The sequence below is a fragment of the Branchiostoma belcheri genome, unplaced genomic scaffold, assembly GCF_001625305.1.
Source record: "Branchiostoma belcheri isolate BF01 breed outbred unplaced genomic scaffold, Haploidv18h27 scaffold16, whole genome shotgun sequence".
Taxonomy (NCBI): Eukaryota; Metazoa; Chordata; class Leptocardii; order Amphioxiformes; family Branchiostomatidae; genus Branchiostoma; species Branchiostoma belcheri.
Window position 1 is genome coordinate 4,175,070 of NW_017803046.1, and position 22,997 is coordinate 4,198,066.

Below are 22,997 nucleotides of genomic sequence, written 5' to 3' on the forward strand. Positions count from 1 at the left end.
CCTAGTAGCTTCATTAAACATGTAGTTCTTATGCTTAGACTGAGTACTATGTACTTAGAAGATTGCTACTTGAATTGATGGACTATGACTTGTACTTAACTTATTTAATTCATCAACACAAAATGTATATTGGTTTATACAACATAACACAATGCAATATAAGGCATACATGAACATTATGCAGTCAGAATTGACTTAATACATGCATGTTTTTGTATTTGCTACTTGGTTAAGTTAGAATATTGGTTGTAGAAAAAGTTGTTAGAAAATGACAATGAGTTGACTTAGAATTATTGAATGTAAATAAGGAATAGAAAGTGGGTATGGCAGTGCTGATCCCTGTTGTTTTCAGGTTGCAGTGGCAATCATCAGTTTTTGGAGACCATCCTCATCACATACCTTAGCTATAAGGTAAGATATTTCAAATCTAGGGTAATATTTCTACTATGTCTCAGTCTGTATAGCCAATCAATTAATCAATCAAAATATAGGTTAAATCTATATTGTTGATGTTCTGTTCCTACTTATCAATGAATTTATGACTGAAATGCTGCATTCTAAAATCTGTCCAATATGAACTTCAGTAGTTACAAAATGTAGATACGATAGGAAGTAAGACTCATGGTGTATATACTTCAGGCGTTATGCAAGACAAAGGTGTTTTGAGATAAATACAACAAAGACTGTCCCAACATTTTGTATGTAATTCTATTTGGGCTTTTCACCTTCCCAGGGCAGTCTTGTTCAGTCTGTGTTTAACGTCAGGTTCCTGCTAGAGATGATCAACACAGTTCCCTTCATCGTCACAGTAAGTCACTCTTCTCCTAATGTAATTAAAATATTAATTAATATCATAATTAGCATTAAACAACAATAATTAATATAACAAAGAGGCAGTAGCTTGCATGCACTATGTTTCTTTCTCTTTTGTTATGTGAAGACCATTACAATGCCAGCTGTGATTTTTACAATGGATACATAAGTTTTGGAACCTAATAACAGTTTCAGCACGAATTTCATATCATCACTATCATACCATCTTTATTATATCCATCAGTCAAGGAAGCAGTGCATTTGGTACTTTTTATTAGCCATGTATAAGCTGCAAGAACAACTGCAAACGTGATGAACCATAACTGGGAAGTAATTTTCATTGATGTATAGCCCGTGAACCATGTTGCAAAAGTGCACAGATCATTACAGGCAGCAGTCGCAAAGGGATACAGAGGCAGAGTTGTCATTCAAATAAGTCTGTTTTATGAAATTTAAACTCTATTCTTAATACAGCTCAGCTCTTTGAGATTCTGTAGAAAATTTCTTGTACTGTAATGAATTTAATCTATCATAAATATATGTTTCACAAGCTATTTTGGAAGCTAAAGTCTTATATTTAAATACATGTAGTTAATATACATTGGGAGGGTCAGGTTATATCTGACTGACATTTTGTGAAGTCCTCCACATAATATAAAGGAAGACAGGTAGAGGAATATTTTTCAGTCTCCCAATTTCACAGTGAGTGTTACATCAGTAAATTACCATATATTTTGTAAACCAACAGGTGTGTGTATGATAATGGTTATAACAACCATTTGAGTAACAAACGTTTGGCCAATCAATGATAATCTCACTGACACTTCTAGTTCCAAGCAAATCTTTTCAGAACATAAGTTGCTCCTATACATTTGTAATTAAAACCTCCTCTTGTAATCCCAGAAATAACTTGACTTGGCCTCAGTTATTGCCTTTCCCATTTACATTACATGTACATCAGCCAAGCTTATAGCCTGCAGTGGCATTGACCAAGCTCATTTCAGATTATACGACGTAGGATTGAAATTGGATGTGACGCTGACAATCCCCCATTATTGTAATGGCCTATGGGTAAGATGGTTGTAAGATAACTTCTCCTGCTGCAATTTTGTCAGGCTAATCTATCTCACACACAGAACATGAATGAGTGATCAGAAAGCATTTATTGAAGTTGCCTATGGGTAAACATTTTTGTTACATCAGTCGTTATTTGGCTTTTGTTAGTTTTTACTATCTTACTAGGAGAATCCCTATGATACTAAAATCCCCTTCATTTCTATACTTACGTTCATGGTCTATTCCTCAGCTTTTATGAGTTAAATGGGCAGCTGAATCAAGAACAAAATATATTTTACTGGTAGAAATCACATTCAGTGTTTGCATATACATGTACCGGGCAAAGTACAATATGAGAACATAACTGTCATACAAACATTTATAGGAAAGTAGTAAAAAGATAGGAATATTTCAATCTTCAAGATAGTTAAAGTATTAAAAGTCACCCCCAAGCCTCACTCCTATAGAACTTTACTACATGCAGTAAAGTAACATGCACTGAAATTGCCTTGACTCTGCAGCTGCCATTTGAGCGTTGGATTACAGAAAATTATACATATATCACACGCTCACAAAGCGTAGTATCATAGATCTGTATTTTATTTCATCTTCTACTACAGACACTAAGGGAGTGAAAAATGGCCTTCTAGAGGTAATAAGGTATCATAGCTGTAAAGCGATACCCTGAGGACGTTCCACAGTAGCTGGAATGTAATTAAGAACTCTGGTTTGATGTTACAACAGATGGAAATGATGTGGAGGGCTCAAATCTCATCAGACCAGCTTCCAGATGTACCGGTAGCAATCTCCTGCACTGGTGTCTGCAGCGCTTCCAGAATTCTAATTGGAAAAAGTTGAAGTTCAGTAGACTTTGATTTGAGGGGATCAAGTTCTGAGGAGACATGGCTTTGGCTTCTGAAGTAATGTTTCTTGCATGACGTGCTTGCAGCGCTCTCATCTGATTTGTGGCCCGTTTGATTTTTACTCTTGTGTGGTACTAGGACGGCAACATTGGATCCTTTCAACATGCTTTGATTTTAGATAAAGGGAGGAACCCTTTACAACTGGGAATCAATATCACCCCCAAACAAAATGAACCCTCTATGAATTAGTAATACAATTCAGGCTAGGCCGGAGTCATGGACCACTGCCTTTGTCAGACATAACCTAACCTTAATAATACCACAGGAGAAAATTCTAATCACGTATCGCGGAGGCTATCAGATAGGGAATACAACGTGCCCAAAGTATTACAGCTTCTCAATTGGCGCTTATTGAGGTGGGACTCAGGGCAACATGTGTCAGGGTAGCTGCAATGTCATGAATATTTCAAGACAGTGGTGGAATAGAACATTTCCACAAGTCCGATTAAATCAACCAAGAGGAACCCTGTCTCCTTCTTTTCCATATGCCTGATGACTGGAGTAATTTTTACCAGTGTAATTGTGGTGAAGGCTGCTGATTTCTTGTTGATGTCATAAGTAATGCAAGACATGTAGCTGACAATTTCAACAAATTTTTACTTTGAACTAAAGATTTAATAGAAAGTAGTGGTACTGACAGTTTTTACTTCCGATTCATAATAGTATTTTTGCAGTTTAACTTTTAAAAATCATAAGAAGCTTATTTGTTTAGATTTTGCTTCACTTATATACAAAAGAAAACTGGAAGTCCTTGTGTGCTGAACCTTGATGTTAGTACAATCCTTGTTAATTTTCTGCCACTCTCACAGATATTTTCGCAACCCCTGAGGAACCTGTTTGTGCCTGTATTTCTCAACTGCTGGTTGGCTAAGTCAGCCCTCACCAACATGTTGGTAAGTTGGACAGAACTACATGTATTATCAGATAGAGAAGCAAAACAACAAGAATGATAAAGATCGCACATTTTAGTCAAGAGTTTTGCATGTGATCAGGAGATTAAAATTCAGACTGGTAAGCTGATGTCCTTGGTGCTGAACAGAAGGTTACTGTTAATCCAGCAGATTATTACACTGCAGAATCTTTATTCTCAAAAAGTTGACAGGACTGAGAATAAGAATACTTAAAAGCTTTTCATGATATCAATTCAGTGTTTTGATAGACATTGAAAATATTTCCATTACACTGATCCAATTGAATAGCAGTAGATTTTGATACCTTACCCCATACTATGTCTGCCCTTTCAAAATATTTTACACATTATTGCTGTCCTTGGTGCTGAACTAAAGGCTGTGATTTCAACATTGTTTTTCATTGGAAGGACAACATTTTATGGAGGCTCTGAAATTGTATGTATGTGGAGCATGTTGTGTAGTTCATGTTTAAACAGTGGAGAACATTTCTATGTTGAGAAGTCCTGATACTTTGTTTCAGAATGACTTGAACAGAGCCATGCAGAGAAGCCAGTCTGCACTAGCCCAGCAGGTCATCATTCTCATAGCCACACTGTTGTGTTTAGTCTTCACAAGGTCGGTATTATTCAGGTTTGTGCTAAACACAAAATAGTTCAGCAGTAACTTCATCTGAAATAGTTTTTCTTGAATGGTTCAAATATTCAAATATCCATTAAGTTCTTAGCTTGGTTCTTCATGCAACATTTTAAACCATATCTAGATCTGGCATTCCCAAGGATTGACATTATCATGTATCAGCCAGTGGTATTCTGAGTCTTAGATGATATTATTGTTATATGAGAATTGTTATACTGCAAGAAGTACCTTAAAAAGTATCAACGAAATGAACTTAAAAGCATTGATCCATATGGTATCTGTATTTGTATCAATATAGTCAGTATACTAGTAACTGCCCTTCGGTGTACCACAACAGCTGTGTATTGTGCCTGTGTTGTACATACAAAACATGGTCTACATGAAGGTGTTGTTATTATGTTCCTCTCTACAGCATATGTGGAATCCAACACTTTGAGAGGGCAGGGAAGAACATCAACATGTTTGACTCCTTCTGGTTTGTGATCGTGACCTTCAGCACAGTGGGCTACGGTGACATCACCCCGGAACTCTGGGTGTCTAAAGCCATGGTCATCATCATGATCTGTGTGGCACTCATCATCCTACCCATCCAGGTAACCTGGGCCTGTATTTTATTTGTTTTGCTGAAGAAACAGCCAAGGCTACCCAACTAGCTCAGGGCTACTATTAAGGGCCAGCCTCAAGAATAGTACGAAACCTGAAGTTGCAAACATTAACACACTCATCTATGCTCTTTACACGTACCCCACCCCTAAAGCTTGCTATCATGCTTGCTATTGTTAAAATTATATGACATGAATTGTATGGAGACTTATATGCCTTAGAAAGTCTTTGCTTGGCATTGGTTAAAAATAACCAACATGCATTTGATTGAAGGGTACAATGCTGAAATCCCCCAATAATCTTACGTGAAAATTATCATTCACTAACTAAATTAAATATTATGCCAAGCCCACATTGTTAGAAACATCACATTCTGTTGGTATTGGAGTTGCTAACCTCAGTTGTCCTGTGTTCCTTACTTTCTGTGCTGTTTTGTTTCCTCACTTTTGGAGGTGGCAATCTTGTTCTGTGTTAACATCCTGTGTGTTCTTGTTGGTGTTTTTCTTCTTTCTTCCCTTCCTCTTTCCACCACTACTCCTTTACCCCTAGCTGAGTCGCCCAAAATACCGCAAGCTGGTACGTTAGTCTAATAAACCAGCGACAATGTTACCCTTCCTTTTATCTATTACGCATCTGAACATTTTATGGCCAAACATGGAGAAAAATCTTTTAGACTGTAACTACAAAATGAAACACTTCAAAAACTTTGTGTTCAATTTAACAGCCAAATCAAAATAATGCCCCAATGTTGTATCTAAAGCTGTACTTGCTAGCAGATGGTAATTTTTTTCTAATTTTTATGTTGTTTCCATGTTGTATTGTTGAATTGGTGCAAACCTTGTGGCTGGAGTAGGTGACAAATTCTAACACACCCAGGCAGGCCTGGAAAATGGGCCACATCAGATTGGTGAGAACAGTGAGCAGCAATTCAGCACAAGTCCTGTACTGTTGTAGGACTGCCCTGTCCTGTCTACAAGTTCCAGGCATGCCATTCATACCCTGTGTGACTTCACTGCCAACTGTTCTCACAGCTTCAACAAGAACTGGCCTGAATGCCTCTCTTAACAACCAGTTTTTGTCCTCTCTTCTCAAGTTTGATGCAGGAGCATGCAAAACTGCACTGATCATGATATGGCTGCAGTAGCCCTTGGTCCTCCTTCTACTGCAAAAATAGTAGATCATATGAATCATTAAGTAAAACTTGTGATGCTTACATCCAAGATGGTCTGTTCACTTCTAGTCTGAGAATGTTTTTTATTGTAAAACGTCTAAGTCTAATTCACTCCTGGTAAAATTTCTAAGAAACAACTCAGAAATAGAGTAAAATTTCAGCTTTTCCCAAGTACAATGTATGTGCAACATTCAGGATACTTGCTGGATGACATAGACATGATGCTTTGAAACTTAGTCTGGAGCAGACAAATACAAGATAACCACTTGTTGCTTTCATTTTAAGACATTATGATCAATTCCTATGTTTTCTTGTGCTTGGCAGTTTGAGCAGATGGCATTTCTGTGGATGGAGCGTACCAAACAGGGTGGAAGTTACTCCCGGCAGCGAGCGGAGAGCGAGAATCACGTGGTGGTGTGCGCCACCCAGCTGCAGACTGATGTCATCATGGACTTCCTGAACGAGTTCTACGCACATCCAAAACTGCAGGTGTGTACTGGGACAGGAGGTGCCTCTTTCTTCCATAAAGGCATTGGTTTGTTTATAAGCAAGACTTGAACTTAACAATTGGATTTTTATGATTTTACATGTAGTTTTTTTACTTCATAATGAAATGATGACATTTTTCGAAATATCTGGGCTAATTTCCAAATTGAAAGTTAGAAGGTAAAATTATATAACCAGCAAATTTCTCTGGTATTATCATCTATTTATATATTCTGTTATTATATATTTGTTATTACTTTGAGAAACAGTCAACATAAAAAAGCCACTTTTTACATGACTAAAACACCACTTCTCCTCACATCAGGACTACTTTGTGGTCTTGCTGGCCCCATCAGAGCTGGACAACAACCTGAGAAGAATCCTGTCTGTCCCTCTCTGGGCCCAGAGAGTCATGTACATCCAAGGGTCAGCTCTCAAGGACCAGGACCTGGTCAGAGCAAAGTGAGTAATTCAACAGTGCCTCCTGTCAACTGTGTGGAGAAATGCAGGGTTGCATGGAGACTTGCCGAATTGATGTTTTACAGACACAGAGTGGCTGTTTCCTCAAACACTCCACAGCATTTTGTGTAACTATGTGAAGCCTTCATTGTAAGGAGGAATATGAACTGTTTGTAGTGTTTCTGTGTCTTGCTCTCTTGCAACAATCATCTCCAAGCTACATGTGCGCTGTGAGAATCTCTGACTCTTCATGTACTGTGTTTTGCTGTGGTGCTGTGACTGACTGTACTTGGAGTGTTTTTTTTTTTGGTGGTTTGACTAACAAATCCCTGTGACTTCCTAACCTCGGTGATTCTGTCCTCCGTTCCTGCTGCCACCCAGAGTGGACGACGCAGAAGGATGCTTCATTCTTGCCTCCAGGAATGAGGCCAACCCAGCTGCAGTAGTAAGTCAGTTTCTTCCTAGATCAAATACAGAACAGCCTTTATGACTGCCATTTCTTCACATTGGATATGACTACAGAATCTACACTATTTTTTTAAACCAATGGTATCCAACCCTATTCTATCTTCATATCTTCTGCCCTATCCACTACACCATGGCTATTTGGAGAGAAACTGACAGCATACAAATGTATACAAACGGATGCCAAACATTTATTGCTCTTGTTCATTTAGAGATTCCTAGTTGAGTATTTCAATAGGTAGTTAAGAGACTGTCAGACAGAAATTATTTGGTATCTGCTTTAGAAAATGCCCTTGTAATGAAGAAAAAAATATTACAGAGTGGTTAGTGTTTTTTTATTATAATAATGATTTTAAGAGCAATGCTACATTGCTATCTGTGACTTCTCTTTAAAAGCTGTTTTGCAAACCTACAAAATTGTTTTGCAAACCTGTGCTTTTTAATTATTTCTGTAGCAGTGCCACATGTTTTCAATGTGAGTAGTCAATGATTGACTGTCAGTGGTAGTACCTAAAAATCCTACAAAATAATCTGTTTTATAACCAGCTTTTGGCAAGTGAATTAATCCATTAACATACTTGCAGCTAATCTGCTTTGGTTTCAACAACTGCAAAATTGGCATACAGTATTTTCAATTTTTCCAACAGGTTAGATATTGTTGAAAACAATGGAAATGAAATTGGTACAACAGCAATACTGTATTTCTGTGCTTTTAGGTGCTAGTATAGACAGTGGTGACACTGTTCATGAAGCACTTCTTACCTTTACCTTGTATTTACTAACATCCTCTACATGAAAACCTATCCTTCTGAGCCTCACCAAACAACTTGAAGTTCGTTGTTTCTCATCATAAAACATTCAATGCATAATTTTCAAAATGCAAATTTGGACCTGTTTTTTTTTTCATTTTGCCTCCAGGCTTGAACATAATCTGGCAATAATTTGAATTAGCATATTTTTGAAGTCTTCATACAAATACATTTACAAAGATTTGTTTTACAACCACCAAAAGGATCAATGTTTCTGTGTTCTTCATTCTTGTAATGTGTCAAATTTTCATCAGAAGCAAGTTGTTGTTCATGTTACTAAAGTATGCGGCATTTCTTCTGAGTGTGTATTGTAAAGATCAGGGTAGCTGACGGTTAACTGTATCTTCTGCAGCAAGCTTCGGTCAGGCACAGCCTGTGTCCAGTCAGCCCAGATTTTAGCCATACTGTCAGCTTGACGGTCCCTCAAGAGCGTTGTGCCGGGCGCAGACTTGAGGTGATCAAATTCACACAGATTGCATTGATGGATCATATATGATGGGAAACAATCATCTTTTATTTGTTTGGCCTGCTTTTATTTCTTTCCATTCATTGGTCATCCATACTACATTCGAAAAAAACAACAACAGCAAAACAAACAAAAAAACATGTTCGCTGTCATTGGACTGAGTCTGAAACTTCTACCAAAACTTACAACCCCGAGATGTCAAAGTTTGGCAAATATAATGAAATGAAAATGACTGACATTAGTAGTATCTAATGTCCAAATCACCTGGTCTTCCTGTGGAGGGTCTATTTTGTGCACAACCATGACAGGCAGCACAGCAGTTTCCCCCCACATGTAGTTTTACCCTCACTCACCCTTTATTAACCCAGGTTGGTGCCTATCATGCCGGGACTAAATCTGCGGAGGTAAAGCTCGCATATTCCTCACAAGTACCTCAGAAGCTTGGAAGTTCTCAATTGTTCAACTAATTTCTCTTTACAGATATTTTGAATATTGTTTGAATTGCCAAAATCAAACAGAAAAATGCTCTCAGGCAATGTAGACGATGTGTAGAAAAGTGTAGAAATGTGCTTTCAGGATTTCCAAAACTGAAGCCAAAGTAACTTCCAGGTTCATGAAATGGTTTTTTTTGTCTGTCATGTTTGTGTTTGTCATGTACACATCCCTCCATTCTCAACATTGCTTGATCTGAGCTTCCCAAGATTCCTCCCTCTCTATGTCTTCTGAGCTCTGTCAAAAACTTCCCGATTCACTGGTACAATCAGTTCTTATCACTCGACAAAGTTTTTTCATCCGCCCTCAACCTCACAACCCTTACTTGGGTCTTGTTCAGTTGTAATCTACAAATCTCTTATATCATAAATAAAGGATGTGAAATTCAAAATTTACAGTGAAGATGGAAACGTTTGGGGTATCAGATGACATTAATTTGTATCTGTTCTGTATGTGTGATGCTTACTTGTGATGAAATGTCAGTGGAAAAAACAACAGGAAGGAATGTATTACTGTGAGGTACAGTATTTTAGTCACATGTTCATGCAGTATGAAGTTTGTTTCAGTTTTATAGATATATTGTGAAGGCAGGTGAATATTACCTCAGTCTGTATTTACTTCTCTGTGTGTCATTTATGTCATCATTTACATTCAACTTTGTGTGTTACAGTTTTTGTTTTGTTTTGTAATATTTCTAACAAGATAGGACAGTGTTAAGTATTGTGTCATTGCTTCAAATATGAATAATATTGGCACAAACTTGAATCAAGTTGAAAATCAACTCAGCAAATTTGGCAACTGTACTAAAAGCTGAACATGCAGGTCTTTTGGTCAACAATGGCTGGCAATAGAAATATTTCGTTCAGTATCCAACCTTGAACACTTCTGTCAGAATTCAAAAGCTTTATAATAAGACAGCTCGACATTAAGAACAGTTTTTCTAGAATAAAAATGACTTAACAGTTAACTCTTTTTTTTATTCAAAGAATAAGAAACATGCTAGCCAGCTAATGCCTGCCAAATTTGACAACTCAAGCCTGTTATTTTTAGTATTTGATGTTCCAACTGTCCTGGTCCCCCCAGGATGAACACACCATCCTGAGAGCCTGGGCTGTGAAGGACTTCGCCCCCAACTGTCCGCTCTACGTCCAGATCCTCAAGCCAGAGAACAAGTTTCACGTCAAGTTTGCAGGTAAGATACAATCATGTACATGATGTACCATTTCCCAAGTTATTTAGTGTAATTGTTGATATGCCATTTCCCAAGTTATTTAGTGTAATTGTTTATTAATAAAGGTTGAAAAACAATGAAAATCTGAGGAGTAGAATGACCTGGGTGTTATTCTGAGAAAGTTTTGGACAAAGGTACAATGCTTTTAATTGATTCTAAGCATACCAGAGACTCATTTAGCCTCAGTGAATGAAGAGTTTGCAATTGTTCTATAATTTTGCTGAGAAGATTAATAACTGTTTTTCCCTGAAGACCTGTGCTCCATACCATAAGATAGCCATCAAAAATAAGCATCAATATCATCATGATTGAAGTCAAGTTCTCTTGAAGTTTTTATGAAATGGCAAATTATTTTCATAATGAATTTCTGTTGTCCTTTTTCCAGAGCATGTGGTGTGTGAAGATGAGTTCAAGTTTGCCCTGCTGGCCAACAACTGCCTGTGTCCAGCCATGTCCACTTTCATCACCCTTCTCCTGCACACATCCAGGGGACAGTAAGTTCACAAGGGGTCAACAGGCCTCCAAGAAAGATTACGTTGTTCTCTAAATCTATTGTTGTCCCACAGACAAAAAAAGTCTTTTATCCCCATTCTGCTTAATGATGGAGAACATTGGAAGGATTTATTTGTGTAAATCTCTGTATCAGTGTGCTGCATTGTTCACTGCAAATTTGAAGTGATTTACACACCATTAATGTTAATTATATTGTTACTATTACTTTTAATTGACTGACATTCTATAGAATGTATCGTTTGTTCAGGGAAAAAACTAATCGTTGGTATCTTTCATTTTCACAGGGAAGGCCAGGAATCGTCGGAGGAATGGCAGAGAATATATGGGCGCTGTTCTGGGAATGAGGTTTACCACATCAGGCTGGCTGACAGCAAGTTTTTTGGAGAGTATGAGGGGAAAAGTTTTACTTATGCCTCCTTCCATGCACATAAAAAGTGAGTCAAGTGAAGCTACAATACATGATATTCAATTGATTTAATGTATTTCCCTGTCCTTGGTTCTGAAGTTGAAGTTGCAGATTGTATTTTAAAGTCAAAGTTTTTTTATGGTGACTCAAATTTATGTTTTTAAAAGTTAGGGAAAGGAAGAAAACCAGATGCTAAAAGTAACCATTATGAAATAGACTCATATCTTCACAAACCAGTAACTTCATTGTCAGTTTTTTATCCGTATATAGTCTGGGAAAGGTGAAAACCTTTACCCATGTTCATAAAGAAATGTACCAAATACATTTTAACTTTTCATACAGATATGGTGTAGCCTTGGTTGCCATTGGAAAAGATGAAGTGACAGGAATCAAGCTAAACCCAGGCCCAAAGCACATCATGAGGAAAGGAGACATGTGTTTCTACATGGCCATCACCAAGGAGGAGAACTCTGCCTTCATCCTGGCCAAGAAACAACACGAGAAGGAGAAGTCCAAGTTCAACACAACTCCTCGGAGCACCAGAACACACAGCATTATCGCTGGAGCGGGTAAGGGTTACAATTGTTTGGTGTGACGAGCACGTTGGCAGAATATACTGTGCCTGTGAGAAACCCCTAGTGTATTATGCATAGCACTTTGTCAGAATGTCTCATATAATGCTTAGGTCACATTTGAAATGGCGCCCGTTTGGCATGTCCTCGGCGTAGACGCCGGCCGGCATCATGGCGCCGAGCGTGCGCCATACTGTCAGGGTCAGAATTAAATGTTCCTTTACGGCTCCCTGTCGGGGCCTGCTTGTGCTCAGGCCGGCGGCTCTCATTAATATTCATAAACTTTTGCGGCCGGTTTCTGTCAGGGACCCGTCCGGTGGCCGGTCAGTCGCCCGTCTTGACCCGTGCGGCGTGTGGTAGGGTGCCGACCGGCTCTTACAGTTCGGCCGGGCAGCTGTCAGGTCCCTGGCGGGTTCCTGGCGGGATCCCGACGGGCTCCTCTCGTGTTTTTGAGCAGGTACATATATAAGCGCTGCACTGCCTGCTACCGTTCACTTCAAGTAAAGAGTACACGTCAAGTAAAGAGTACACTGAAGTTGGCGATGCAGCGTTCAGTGAAACCTGCAAACAACTTACAAGCCCGTCGGAGATTGAAATTGGTGACAACCTACAAGTAGAGGCAGGCAGAACTGGTGCGTCGCAAAAGTAACCGAGGGCCTACTTTCGAAAGTACTTCAACAGTGACGCAGGAAGTGTGCAGTGGCAGCTCCTTGCTATTGAGCAATAAAACCACTGAATATCGTTACTTCTGTTGAAATTTGGACTGAAAAAAAAATGCCAATAACTTCTGCTTCCATTTCATTACGAAGGCATATGATGTAACAAGAGATAATGTCAGACACATTTTATTCCTGTTATGATCTGTTTAATGAAGCTGGCAAGAGAGCCGTGCCGGCTGTTTTCCCTTGCGCTTCGACATTCTGACACACAAATACAAGGTGTAACACACACAAGTACACGATGTAACACATACGTGGTGAACTGTGCGACGTAGTCTGAGGCAGGAGTTTATATATGCTCCCTATAACCCCCTTTTCCTGACCATCTGATGCACTGATCAGCACATGTGACGTCATAATCTTAGGCAGGTGCCTGTTCGGCCGCCTGACGGGTCCCCGGCAGTGAGGTTACGGCGTCGCTTCGGCGTATTTCGCCGAACGGGGCCCGAAGTGATTTTAACTCTGAGTTAAAATTGATTCGGCGACCGCGCGGGGCCAAAAATAGGCCGGCAACCGTCGGGAAGCCCGCCGGTCTCCGTCCAGGTCCCGTTCGGTAGTGCCAAAAAACACGCCGAACACGCGCCGAGCGGGCCCCTTTCTTGAATTGTGACCTAAGCATAAGGTCGTATTCGCACATATAAGGTTAACATCCCATCAGTAGTTTCCAAATGTTGTGTTGGAAAAGATGTCGTCTGCAACAGGCAAAATTCTGATGCAATGTTGACCAAGCATCCAACGAAAACTGAAAAATCAGGGTTTCGTGCAGGCGCAGTACGTTCTGCCAAGGTGCTGGTGCATGTGGTGTACATTTACAAACCAACTACGGTTTCTTCCTGGAGAAGTTTGTTGTTTATCTCTTAATGCTATTTATAATTATCAATGCCAAAAAACGTTTTGCAAAAACATGATGTCATACAATGTCTGTTCCGTGTGTTTTATGCCATGTTCCTTCTGAGGGTTCCGTTAATATAATAAAACAAGTGAGTACTGAAGACTTCAAGCACTTGTACATGGCATGGAATAAGGCTTCGCTCCTTGCATGCCATCCCTGCTCCCTGGCAAGAGGCTCTTGCAAGAGTTTGCCTCTAACCTGAGCACAGCAAGATTGATGACACTTGTGTACTAAAACTGCCTAATTGATTAATTAATTAATAAACCTGTAATTGTCACTGCATTTCTTCCAGCATGTAGAAAAACTGAATTCAATGCATTATGTGATTGTCTCTTTAACAATAAGGAATGTGTTTGGATGCTGTAAAAATCTAATTTGCATCAGACTAAGGGCTTTAGATGGATTCATGGGGGCATCATTTGTTTTCTTTAATGAATGGGAGGAACGTTAGAAGCCTAACAACATTTTCTCACTGCCTTCTTGTCCTAACAGTTAAAAGAACTTTCACCCCTAGTGTCCATGTTTGAGACCCATCCATGCACCACTAATGTTTCTGTTCATACAGCATGTCAACAGGAACATTTCAGTCCATAAGAACAGTCAGAACTCTTTCTTCTTCCCTTCCATCTCTGTCTGCAGGTACGGTTGCACTAGAACTCCAACGCTCCCGCCCGTCCAATGCCAGCAACCATGCCCTGTTGTCTCCACCACATAACCCAGACAAGCGCCCAAGTATCGCTGACGTCATGGAAACCATGGAACCAGAGTACATCCCAGTACCACTGGACGAGCCATCCGAGGACGAGGCTGACCAACACGACGGGAGGGGAGATGTCGCTATATTAGAGTGAGTTCTTGTTTAGCTGTGCCCAACACAGTCAGTGTAATAGTTTCAAAGGCAACAATGGAAATGCAGACAGTGCATATGAAAGATTATTAGCCATACAATAGTGAGTAAGGCAGGAAATAAAGAGTCTGTGAGGGCAAAGGTATGCAGCACCAGGAATTCAGCACCAAGGACAGTACTACTTTGAACACACGATTCCTGTCTTTCATTTCTTGTTCAAACTTGAGCAGAAATTCAAATGAAAGAGTAGAGTAGAAAGTCAAATTCAAAGAGTAGAAAGACTGGAATGGTGTGTTCAAATTAGCACTGTACCTTGGTGCTGAATTCCAGGTTCTGCCTTCCTTTGTCCTCACAGACACTTAATGTCCTGCAAAACTCGCCTACATGGCTAATAATTATACATGTGTACTGTCTGTTTGTCACATTGTCAGTTGCATGTTTAGTAACCCTTCTGTTCACATGAATACACTTGGCACACCTCCATATTCCCAGTAAGATCAATGTTTGTCTCCCAAGCTACATGTACAAGCAGGACTACATAGTTACCTGTGTGTTTTACTAACAATCCATCATTTTGTCTGCAGCTATGTGCAGGACTACCCACCTGTCCAGCCGTACATCGGCTACACCTCCATGGTCTGCCACCTGATGAAGGAGAAGGTGCCATTCTGCTGCCTGCAGCTGAACAATGTATGTACTACTGCACCTCATAGATTCTTCTGTCTCTTTGGCTGACATCTGTACAGCTGTAATACCCTTCTAAAAATCTCCTGTGCATATTGGAACCCAAATCTACTTAAAGGCAGAGATGGTTGTAAACTCTGTATTTAGTCCAGATGCTATTTAACAATGGAAATAATGAAATAGATAGAATACTGGCCTATCATCAATCATATGCATGTAATGAAAATGGTAGATAGCGGAGAGAAAGAACTACCTTGATAAAGTTATCCTAGCATCTTTGCAAAGAATATTTGAAAGTTCTATTGTCATCCTTCTTTTCTACAGCCCTGTCAGCACAACAACTTTGAATATGCACATCATTACAAATGGCCGAACAAGTCCATCATCGTGGCAGCGGAGTACGCCACCCCTGGTCTCTACAACTTCATCGTTCCCCTGCGGTCACAGTGCAGACCCAAGAGGGAACTCAACCCCATTGTTTTTCTTCTGGAGAATTTGTAAGTACAATTTTCTGTATTATACTCATATTCTTTGCGATCCTGTCACCTTAAAGCATAATTCCAAATAATAATGAATTGATACATGTATCATATTAACTTTCAGTTGTTACTCTATATAGTCTCCATCTCTCAATTATTGTAAATATTGCAGACAGACACCAGCTACATTTCTTTTTCAGCCATACTAATTTTCAGTATTTCTTTTCTTCTACCCTGCAGGCCAGATGAGAGATTTCTTGAGGCTATTTGTTGCTTTCCAATGGTGTACTACATGGTTGGATCTATCAATAAGTAAGTGTACTGCCAAAGGTCTTGAAAATGTATGTCCTGGATTGATGCTGTAATTGAGGTTGATGAGCAGAGAGGGATGCAAGTTCACACACATTGCAAGAAGCTTAGATAGATTTTAAAAACAAATCTTAAACTTAGATAGATTTTGATAAGAAAACATTAAGATCTTTATAATCGCCATAGATTTACGTAATTTTGCACTTAGCACGGCAGGAGAACGTACTGCACCTGAGTGTGTGAATCCCGTAATGGATTGTGCATAGCACTTTGGCAGAACGTCTCATATACAGTAAGGTTGTATTTGCGTATATAAGGTTAACATCCCATCTGTAGTTTCCAAATGTTGTGTTGGAAAAGATATTGTCTGCAACAGGCAAAATTCTGATGCAACATTGACCAAAAATCCAACGAAAACCGTGAAAAATCAGGATTTTGCACAGGCGCAGTACATTCTGCGGACGTGCTAATATTGCTAGGACTAACCTGTATCTCACCTGCCCCACAGTTTGGATGATTTGCTGCGGGCCGGCATCATTCACGCCAACAATGTTGTTGTTGTTGACAAGGAGAGCTCTAAAGCTGCAGCAGAGGACTACATGGCCGACTCAGGCACCATTGTCAATGTGCAAACAATGTTCAGGTGGAGACTTCTTATTGCTATTACGATAAACTTCTCACATGTTAGAGATGCACACTCTCTATTGTTAAGTCTTTTTCTTTTCCCTATTTGCCACATTAGACGTTAAAGCAATAATGTACATCCCTGTCCTTGGTGCTGAAAGTGAGGTTGAGGAACACTACCGCTAGATTACATGCAGTGCAAAAAGTATAGGTAGACTTTTATAAGAAAAATGATGTTCTTAATCATTAGCATAGCTTCCTGTGATAATACTGCTCTAAAGAAAAGTCTAAACTCTCCAGTTGTCTTGGTGTTATGGTTCAATGCTGGCTGAATTTGTGGTGTATTGGATACCTGATGACAGTCTTGTATTGGAGAGGCCAGTCCAAATAGCTACAACACTCAAAGATTTAGCAATGATTTGTTTCATAAATGAATATTCCTCCCTTCCCCCAGGTTATTCCCAAGCACCAGCATCATAACAGAGTTGACACATCCGGCTAACATGAGGTTCATGCAGTTTCGCGCCAAGGACTGCCAAGCCCTCAATGTTGCCAAACTGGAAAAGGTAAACCTGTCTATAAGCTAGCTGTCTGCATTTCACTTTTAACCTTTATGATATAGCATACATCAGTGGCCGTAAATGTATTTACATTATATTTGAACATTAAGATTGATTGAAGCCACGTGTAGTATGTGTTTTGATCTCAACATGATACTGACAACTGTTTCCATTTTTGTGTTCTCTCTTTTTTTGTTTGTCATTTTCCTTCGCAGAGACCAAAACGAAAGGTACATCTAAGGAAACATTAGGTTGTCCCATGAAGCTCCAAGAATGTATGTGGACCAGCTTACCATGGTGTGGAGGCTACAGCTGGCTACATTCATTGTTTTATATTACAGTAATACCATACTTTTAATAATGCCGTACATTTCTTTCTCATCAACACAGCACTACCAATTTGCAGACATTGAGTTGAATACAACACTAAATGACAAATAATGCTTGACTGATCATAATCACCTTACCTATCTTACCTACTTATAGAAATAAGAATTCCTTTTCTCTGCCTCTCTACTACCCATGAATGAGATGTCCTAGAGATGGAAAAGGAAAAGCTGAGAATCCTTTTAAACCAAGTACAACTTTTTAAGTTTCTGTGAGCTACCAAAACCAAAAAAGAACCTTCAAACATTTCTTCATAATTTTTCAGTGAATGTTCACATTTATCATTGAGAGGCATGTACTACTGCCAATCAGTCTCAAAGACTATGACTTATGGGAGGCATAGAAAGGGAAGATACCAAGCATGGCAGATGAATGTGACTGTATGTGTTTTTCTTTCCACAGAGCCACCTTACATGTATATTGAACAAGGCCATACTTAAGCTGAGTAAGCTTTGGCTGTCTCTGAACTATCCTATTGCTGTGGGCAAAGCTTTTCCAGCTCCCACCGTCTCTCATCACAAACTAAAATGTTGTTTCCTTGCTTGAATGTACCAATTTATACTTTTCTACTTGCAGAAAGAGAAGGAAAAGGGCTCCAACCTTGCGTACATGTTCAGACTGCCATTTGCTGCAGGGAGGGTCTTCAGTGCAAGCATGTTGGACACACTGTTGTACCAGGTTTGTGTGTGTGTGCATGCTGAACTATACATATTCCCTGTACAAAGTTTGAGGTATAAATTCCGTTGCTAATAGCATGCTGAAGGTTAGTTACTTAAACCAAAGGTATCATTACACTTCATTTCTTTGTTTATTTATCATATTTGTTTGTCATGATACATATTTACGGTAGGAATGACATTTGATTTTTGACTGCTCATGATGCCTTTGTTGTTCCAGTCATTTGTTAAGGAGTACATGATCACGCTGGTGAGATTGCTGTTAGGACTTGGCCACACCCCTGGTTCTGGGCATCTTCGATCGGTGAGGATCTACATTTTCACAAGATTTCCACACTGTTTTAACAGATACTGCAATACTGGCATACTGGCAAGCTGCAGAAAACTATGAAGGCACTTGCAGATTGATACAGTGAAACTCATTAACATGACATCAATCATTTTACTCAGGCACCATTGCCAATGTGCAAACAATGTTCAGGTGGAGACTTTTTATTCTCTCTGGGTAACAATATATATACTATAATTATGTCTCACATGTTAGAAATGTACACTTTCTGTTGTTAAGTCTTTTTCTTTTCCCTCATTGCCATATTAGCTGTTAAAGCAAAAATGTATGTCCCTGTCCTTGGTGCTGAAGTTGAAGTTGCAGAACACAAGTTTATATGGACTTTAATAAGAAAAATGAGGATTAACATGATGTCAATCATTTTACAACATAGAAATAACCGTAATGTTGGCACTTGTGTGTGACAGATGAGGGTGACAGAGAATGACTTGTGGATCCGGACCTACGGTCGGCTGTACCAGAAGCAGTGCTCCTCTAGCTGCGAGATCCCCATCGGCATCTACCGCACAGAGAGGAAACCTCTGGTGGGAATGGAGGTACGGCCTACGTTTTTGCTTCAGGATTATTCATCTATTGTTCATTTTACAGACTGTAGCATGCCTACTTAGCAGGCAAGCGGTGGCAGCTGTTTGAAACAGTACATCAAGCGTAACCCTACAATAGAAATTCTATACACAACATGTACATGTACAAAGGTATCTACTATATTTGATAGTAAACAGTTCTACTCTGCAATAGTTTGAGAAGAACACATTTCTAACACCTCAAGTCTCTGTTGATACCAGGATTCAGGTAAGACTTCTTCTGCCTTGACTGCCTTCATTTTAAAAAGCTACTTTTCCCCTTCATCTCAGGGCCTACTTTGTACTCATGACAAACACATGCACCTGCAGATGTAGGGCTGCTCATTATCATGCACCTGTTCACTGCAGCTGCAGCAGAATGGCTTTCAATGTCAAATACAGTGAATATGCTGCAATGAAAGGATCTCATATTCATATTATATTATTTAAATACAACTATTGGACTATAATGAAATCCTCCAAAACTACACTTCTTTCAGGGGATATTAAGACCTTTTCAACGACACAAGAAACAACGAAAAAAGAAGGTAAAAATGTGCACAACTTTCATCTGAATTCAGCATGGGATAAAGAGTCCATGACGGAATCTTTGGCCTCTGTTACAACACGTGTCATATCCTGGGTGCCAGCCTTGTTGCGTTTAGTCTAAGCAAATTTGGGGTGCAGACTGAGCCCAAGAAGACTGTCACCCAGGCTACAGATATTCCACGAAAATCTGTAGCCTGGGTGACAGATGTTGTTGTAACAACACTTAAGTGTTGTTTCTTTGTTCCTTTGCAGGATTTCTTCGATGAGGAGACCAGATCACAGAATTCCGAACGAGAGCAGTTGAGAGAGTTAGTGAAGAGCAGAGTCAAGGACTTAGGTCTACCAGAGGAGCATTATGGTGCGCTCAAAATTACTTGTAGATGCAATAAGAAGAAAGCACAAAGGGGTATATACAATACAGTGCTTATGTGTAATAAGTAATGTCACAGTGGTTTTATCATTTGATTTTCATCCTATGCTGTAGACATCTATCAATAGTGCAGAATGTCTTATGCTAACAAACATAATGAAAAAGAAATTAATGGTGTTATTAATTATCATGAACAAAATCTAATGTTAACTTATTTTCCAACAGATCCCCTGATAGTGTCTTTGATAACCATTTTTGTTCCATTCTGCAATTACTGCACATTAGTTTTTGTAGTACATTATGTTATCTCATTCTAATATCAACTAATCACACTAATGACTGCTATATATCTTTTTTTCCAACTTAGGTAATCACTTAGATGGTGAGTTTGGATCATAAGTTTGTCTTAGCGCTTCTTTATACTGTTGGCATTTTTTGAGCAACACACATATTATGATTTGATGACCCACTGACGAGTCTCTTAAGTTCAATTTTCTTCAGCTATCTTTCATTCCTGCTCTCTTTTTACAGTATTTCTGTAATTGTTTTTATATTACAATAATCGTTTTGAACCTCTCCTTATGTTCAGTACCATCCAATATCTACCATTACACTTTTTGCTATGACTATGATCACAATAACTTCATGATTCATGCAATTTCCTATAAGTCATTCTTCCACAAACTAACTTTATTACAGATAAGAACATATTCATGCATAACAATCATTAGTGCAAAAAAAGGTTAATAAAAAAACATAATATACAGTTTGCAGTCTGGATTTATACATGTACCCTAAAATGACAACTTAACCCTGTTCATTTATAATAATATTTCCACATAATCTATACAAAATCTGAAACACGGAGTAAATTTTCCTAACATTCATGGTAGATATGTAATATGAAAAATCATGATTTTGAGTCAGCAATGTTTACATGTTATTTAAAGACACAGTACTGAAAGGATATGACCTGGCTAGTTGCATGAAACTATGACATTCTCTCCTTAAATCCCTGTAGACATGACTAACTTAAGCTCCTATGCCATTTTTTTCCAGACGACCTGCATAACAGAAGAAGCAGTCTATCATACGTTCTCATCAACCCATCTGATGACACAAGGCTAGAGCTCGATGATGTCATGTAAGTCAAGTATATTTACTAAATCAAATGCACTAGATTCTTAAACTTGTCTTGTCTTTTACGCCCACAGAATCAGTTATTTATGTTCTTTAGTGCCCTTACCTTCATTTCCCTTAAGTTTTATTTGTACTGGTCACTTGTTTTGTAATTAACACATGTGCAGCTGCTAATAATTCAATTGTCATTGGGCTTAAGCAGTATGAAAGAAGAAGAAGTCTGCTGACAGAAGTTGAATTTATCTAATGATAGTTAGTTTGATAGATAGTTAGTTGTATTTTGTATCTACTGTATCTGTTCATCATGTTTTGTTTTGACCTGTACTTAGCCCTGCATGAGTGTGGCAAAAATGTGCAACAAAGATCATCATTTATTCAATTCATTATACATATACATATGAGGTGTTTATCTTCCCATCTGTGATGTTTGTGTAGTTATCTCTTGCGGCCAGATGCCTCTGTCCCCTGTGCCTCCACCCCGACCGACCCAGATGAGATCTCCCTGCAGGAGGACGGCAGCATCAGGCCGACTCATCGCACACGGTCTCCCGAGAACCGCAAGGCACAGGTATTTATTAAGCTTGTCATATTCTATTCAGAACCCTGTGCCTATCTACTAGTAGTTCCATGCCTGGGTAGTGTAACAGTTGGGGGTTTATAGGCGCTACCAACTGACCCAGCCGATGGGTCTAGACCTTTTAGCTCACTCAGTTAGAGCGTCTGCCTGTGGCCCGGGAGCCGTGAGTTCGAATCCGGCCCGGGACCAAGGGGTTTTTATCTGTTTCTACTGTCTCCTCTTGGTTTCTTACAGTGGTTCCCACACCGGCCCTGGGAGTTCTGGCAAAGAGTGCCGCCCCAGGGATGTCGAATTCGGAAGATTCGAGGACGAATCTTGAAAAGAAACACGATGGTCAAATTTGGGCCCAAATATTCCAACCTTTTCATCGAACAGAATCATGTTCGATATGACGTCATTCGAATCGAATCATGTTCGATATGACGTCAATCGAACCGAACGTTTGTTCGATCCGGGGTTACCCGCGGTCATGTACAGTAAACCCGCGGCTTCAAGCCCGTTTTTACACGGTACCGCCTAACAGTAAAAAAATCCACCTTTTCACAAATATAAACCAATTTCGGTACCGTATATCTATGCCCTGTTTTATAGTGGATATGTAACATGTAACGAAGCTACTGCCGTTATCGTGTGTGATCTTGAAGATCGTAATTGTTGTTTACGGGGATATAAGTTACCCCCTGTACTTACTCACACGACCTGACATGCGTGCAAACATGGTATTTAAACCGCAAGAAAAACAAATTCAATTTACCTCAAAAACGTTTTAAATTGTAGGTAAGACAAAAATCTCGATCTGTGTCGGACGGATTTTTTAAAGATGGCGGCGTTCTGGAATTATCCGTCTTGAAAGTTGAAAAAGTGCCTTTTTGGGCGAATTTTTCTATCTTACCAACACTTTAACTTTGAAATGAAGAAAACTGTCCGACTCAAATCTTAATTTTGTTATACTGTTCTCTAAAATGCAAAAATATGGAATTTTCGGAGAGATTTGGGGTCGGTTTAAATCAGTTGTTTGGTTATTGACGTCGATTGTTCTAGAATAAGCATTCGACGCGTCGAGAGTGATTTCACGCACATTTAAGCATTGTAATAAAAACACCAACATTTGAGCTATATGCAGTGCGGATTTTATCACATTTGAACAAGAGAGTCCCCGTGAAACTGTTTATAACTGATGAAAATAATGTTTACCGTTGAGACTGGCACCACGGAACCCGCGCGTGGAACCCCGGTAACCTGATACCCCTCCGTAGAAT

General features: G+C 39.3%; 1 protein-coding gene across 1 annotated transcript in view; it reads left to right on the top strand.

The window, feature by feature from the left end:
* The window catches only part of LOC109466168 (potassium channel subfamily T member 2-like), a 114,356-nt gene that overhangs the window by 87,612 nt on the left and 3,747 nt on the right, over positions 1–22,997 (top strand). The window contains 24 exon segments of the mRNA XM_019763826.1: positions 3,602–3,685; positions 4,224–4,318; positions 4,752–4,932; positions 6,438–6,602; positions 6,925–7,061; positions 7,440–7,503; positions 10,374–10,482; positions 10,907–11,015; positions 11,319–11,468; positions 11,783–12,009; positions 14,263–14,470; positions 15,055–15,160; positions 15,479–15,651; positions 15,874–15,945; positions 16,451–16,585; positions 17,021–17,132; positions 18,090–18,191; positions 18,411–18,494; positions 18,947–19,075; positions 19,603–19,650; positions 19,904–20,009; positions 21,081–21,165; positions 21,597–21,615; positions 21,617–21,729. Coding sequence (XP_019619385.1) covers positions 3,602–3,685; positions 4,224–4,318; positions 4,752–4,932; positions 6,438–6,602; positions 6,925–7,061; positions 7,440–7,503; positions 10,374–10,482; positions 10,907–11,015; positions 11,319–11,468; positions 11,783–12,009; positions 14,263–14,470; positions 15,055–15,160; positions 15,479–15,651; positions 15,874–15,945; positions 16,451–16,585; positions 17,021–17,132; positions 18,090–18,191; positions 18,411–18,494; positions 18,947–19,075; positions 19,603–19,650; positions 19,904–20,009; positions 21,081–21,165; positions 21,597–21,615; positions 21,617–21,729 — 2,813 coding nt within the window.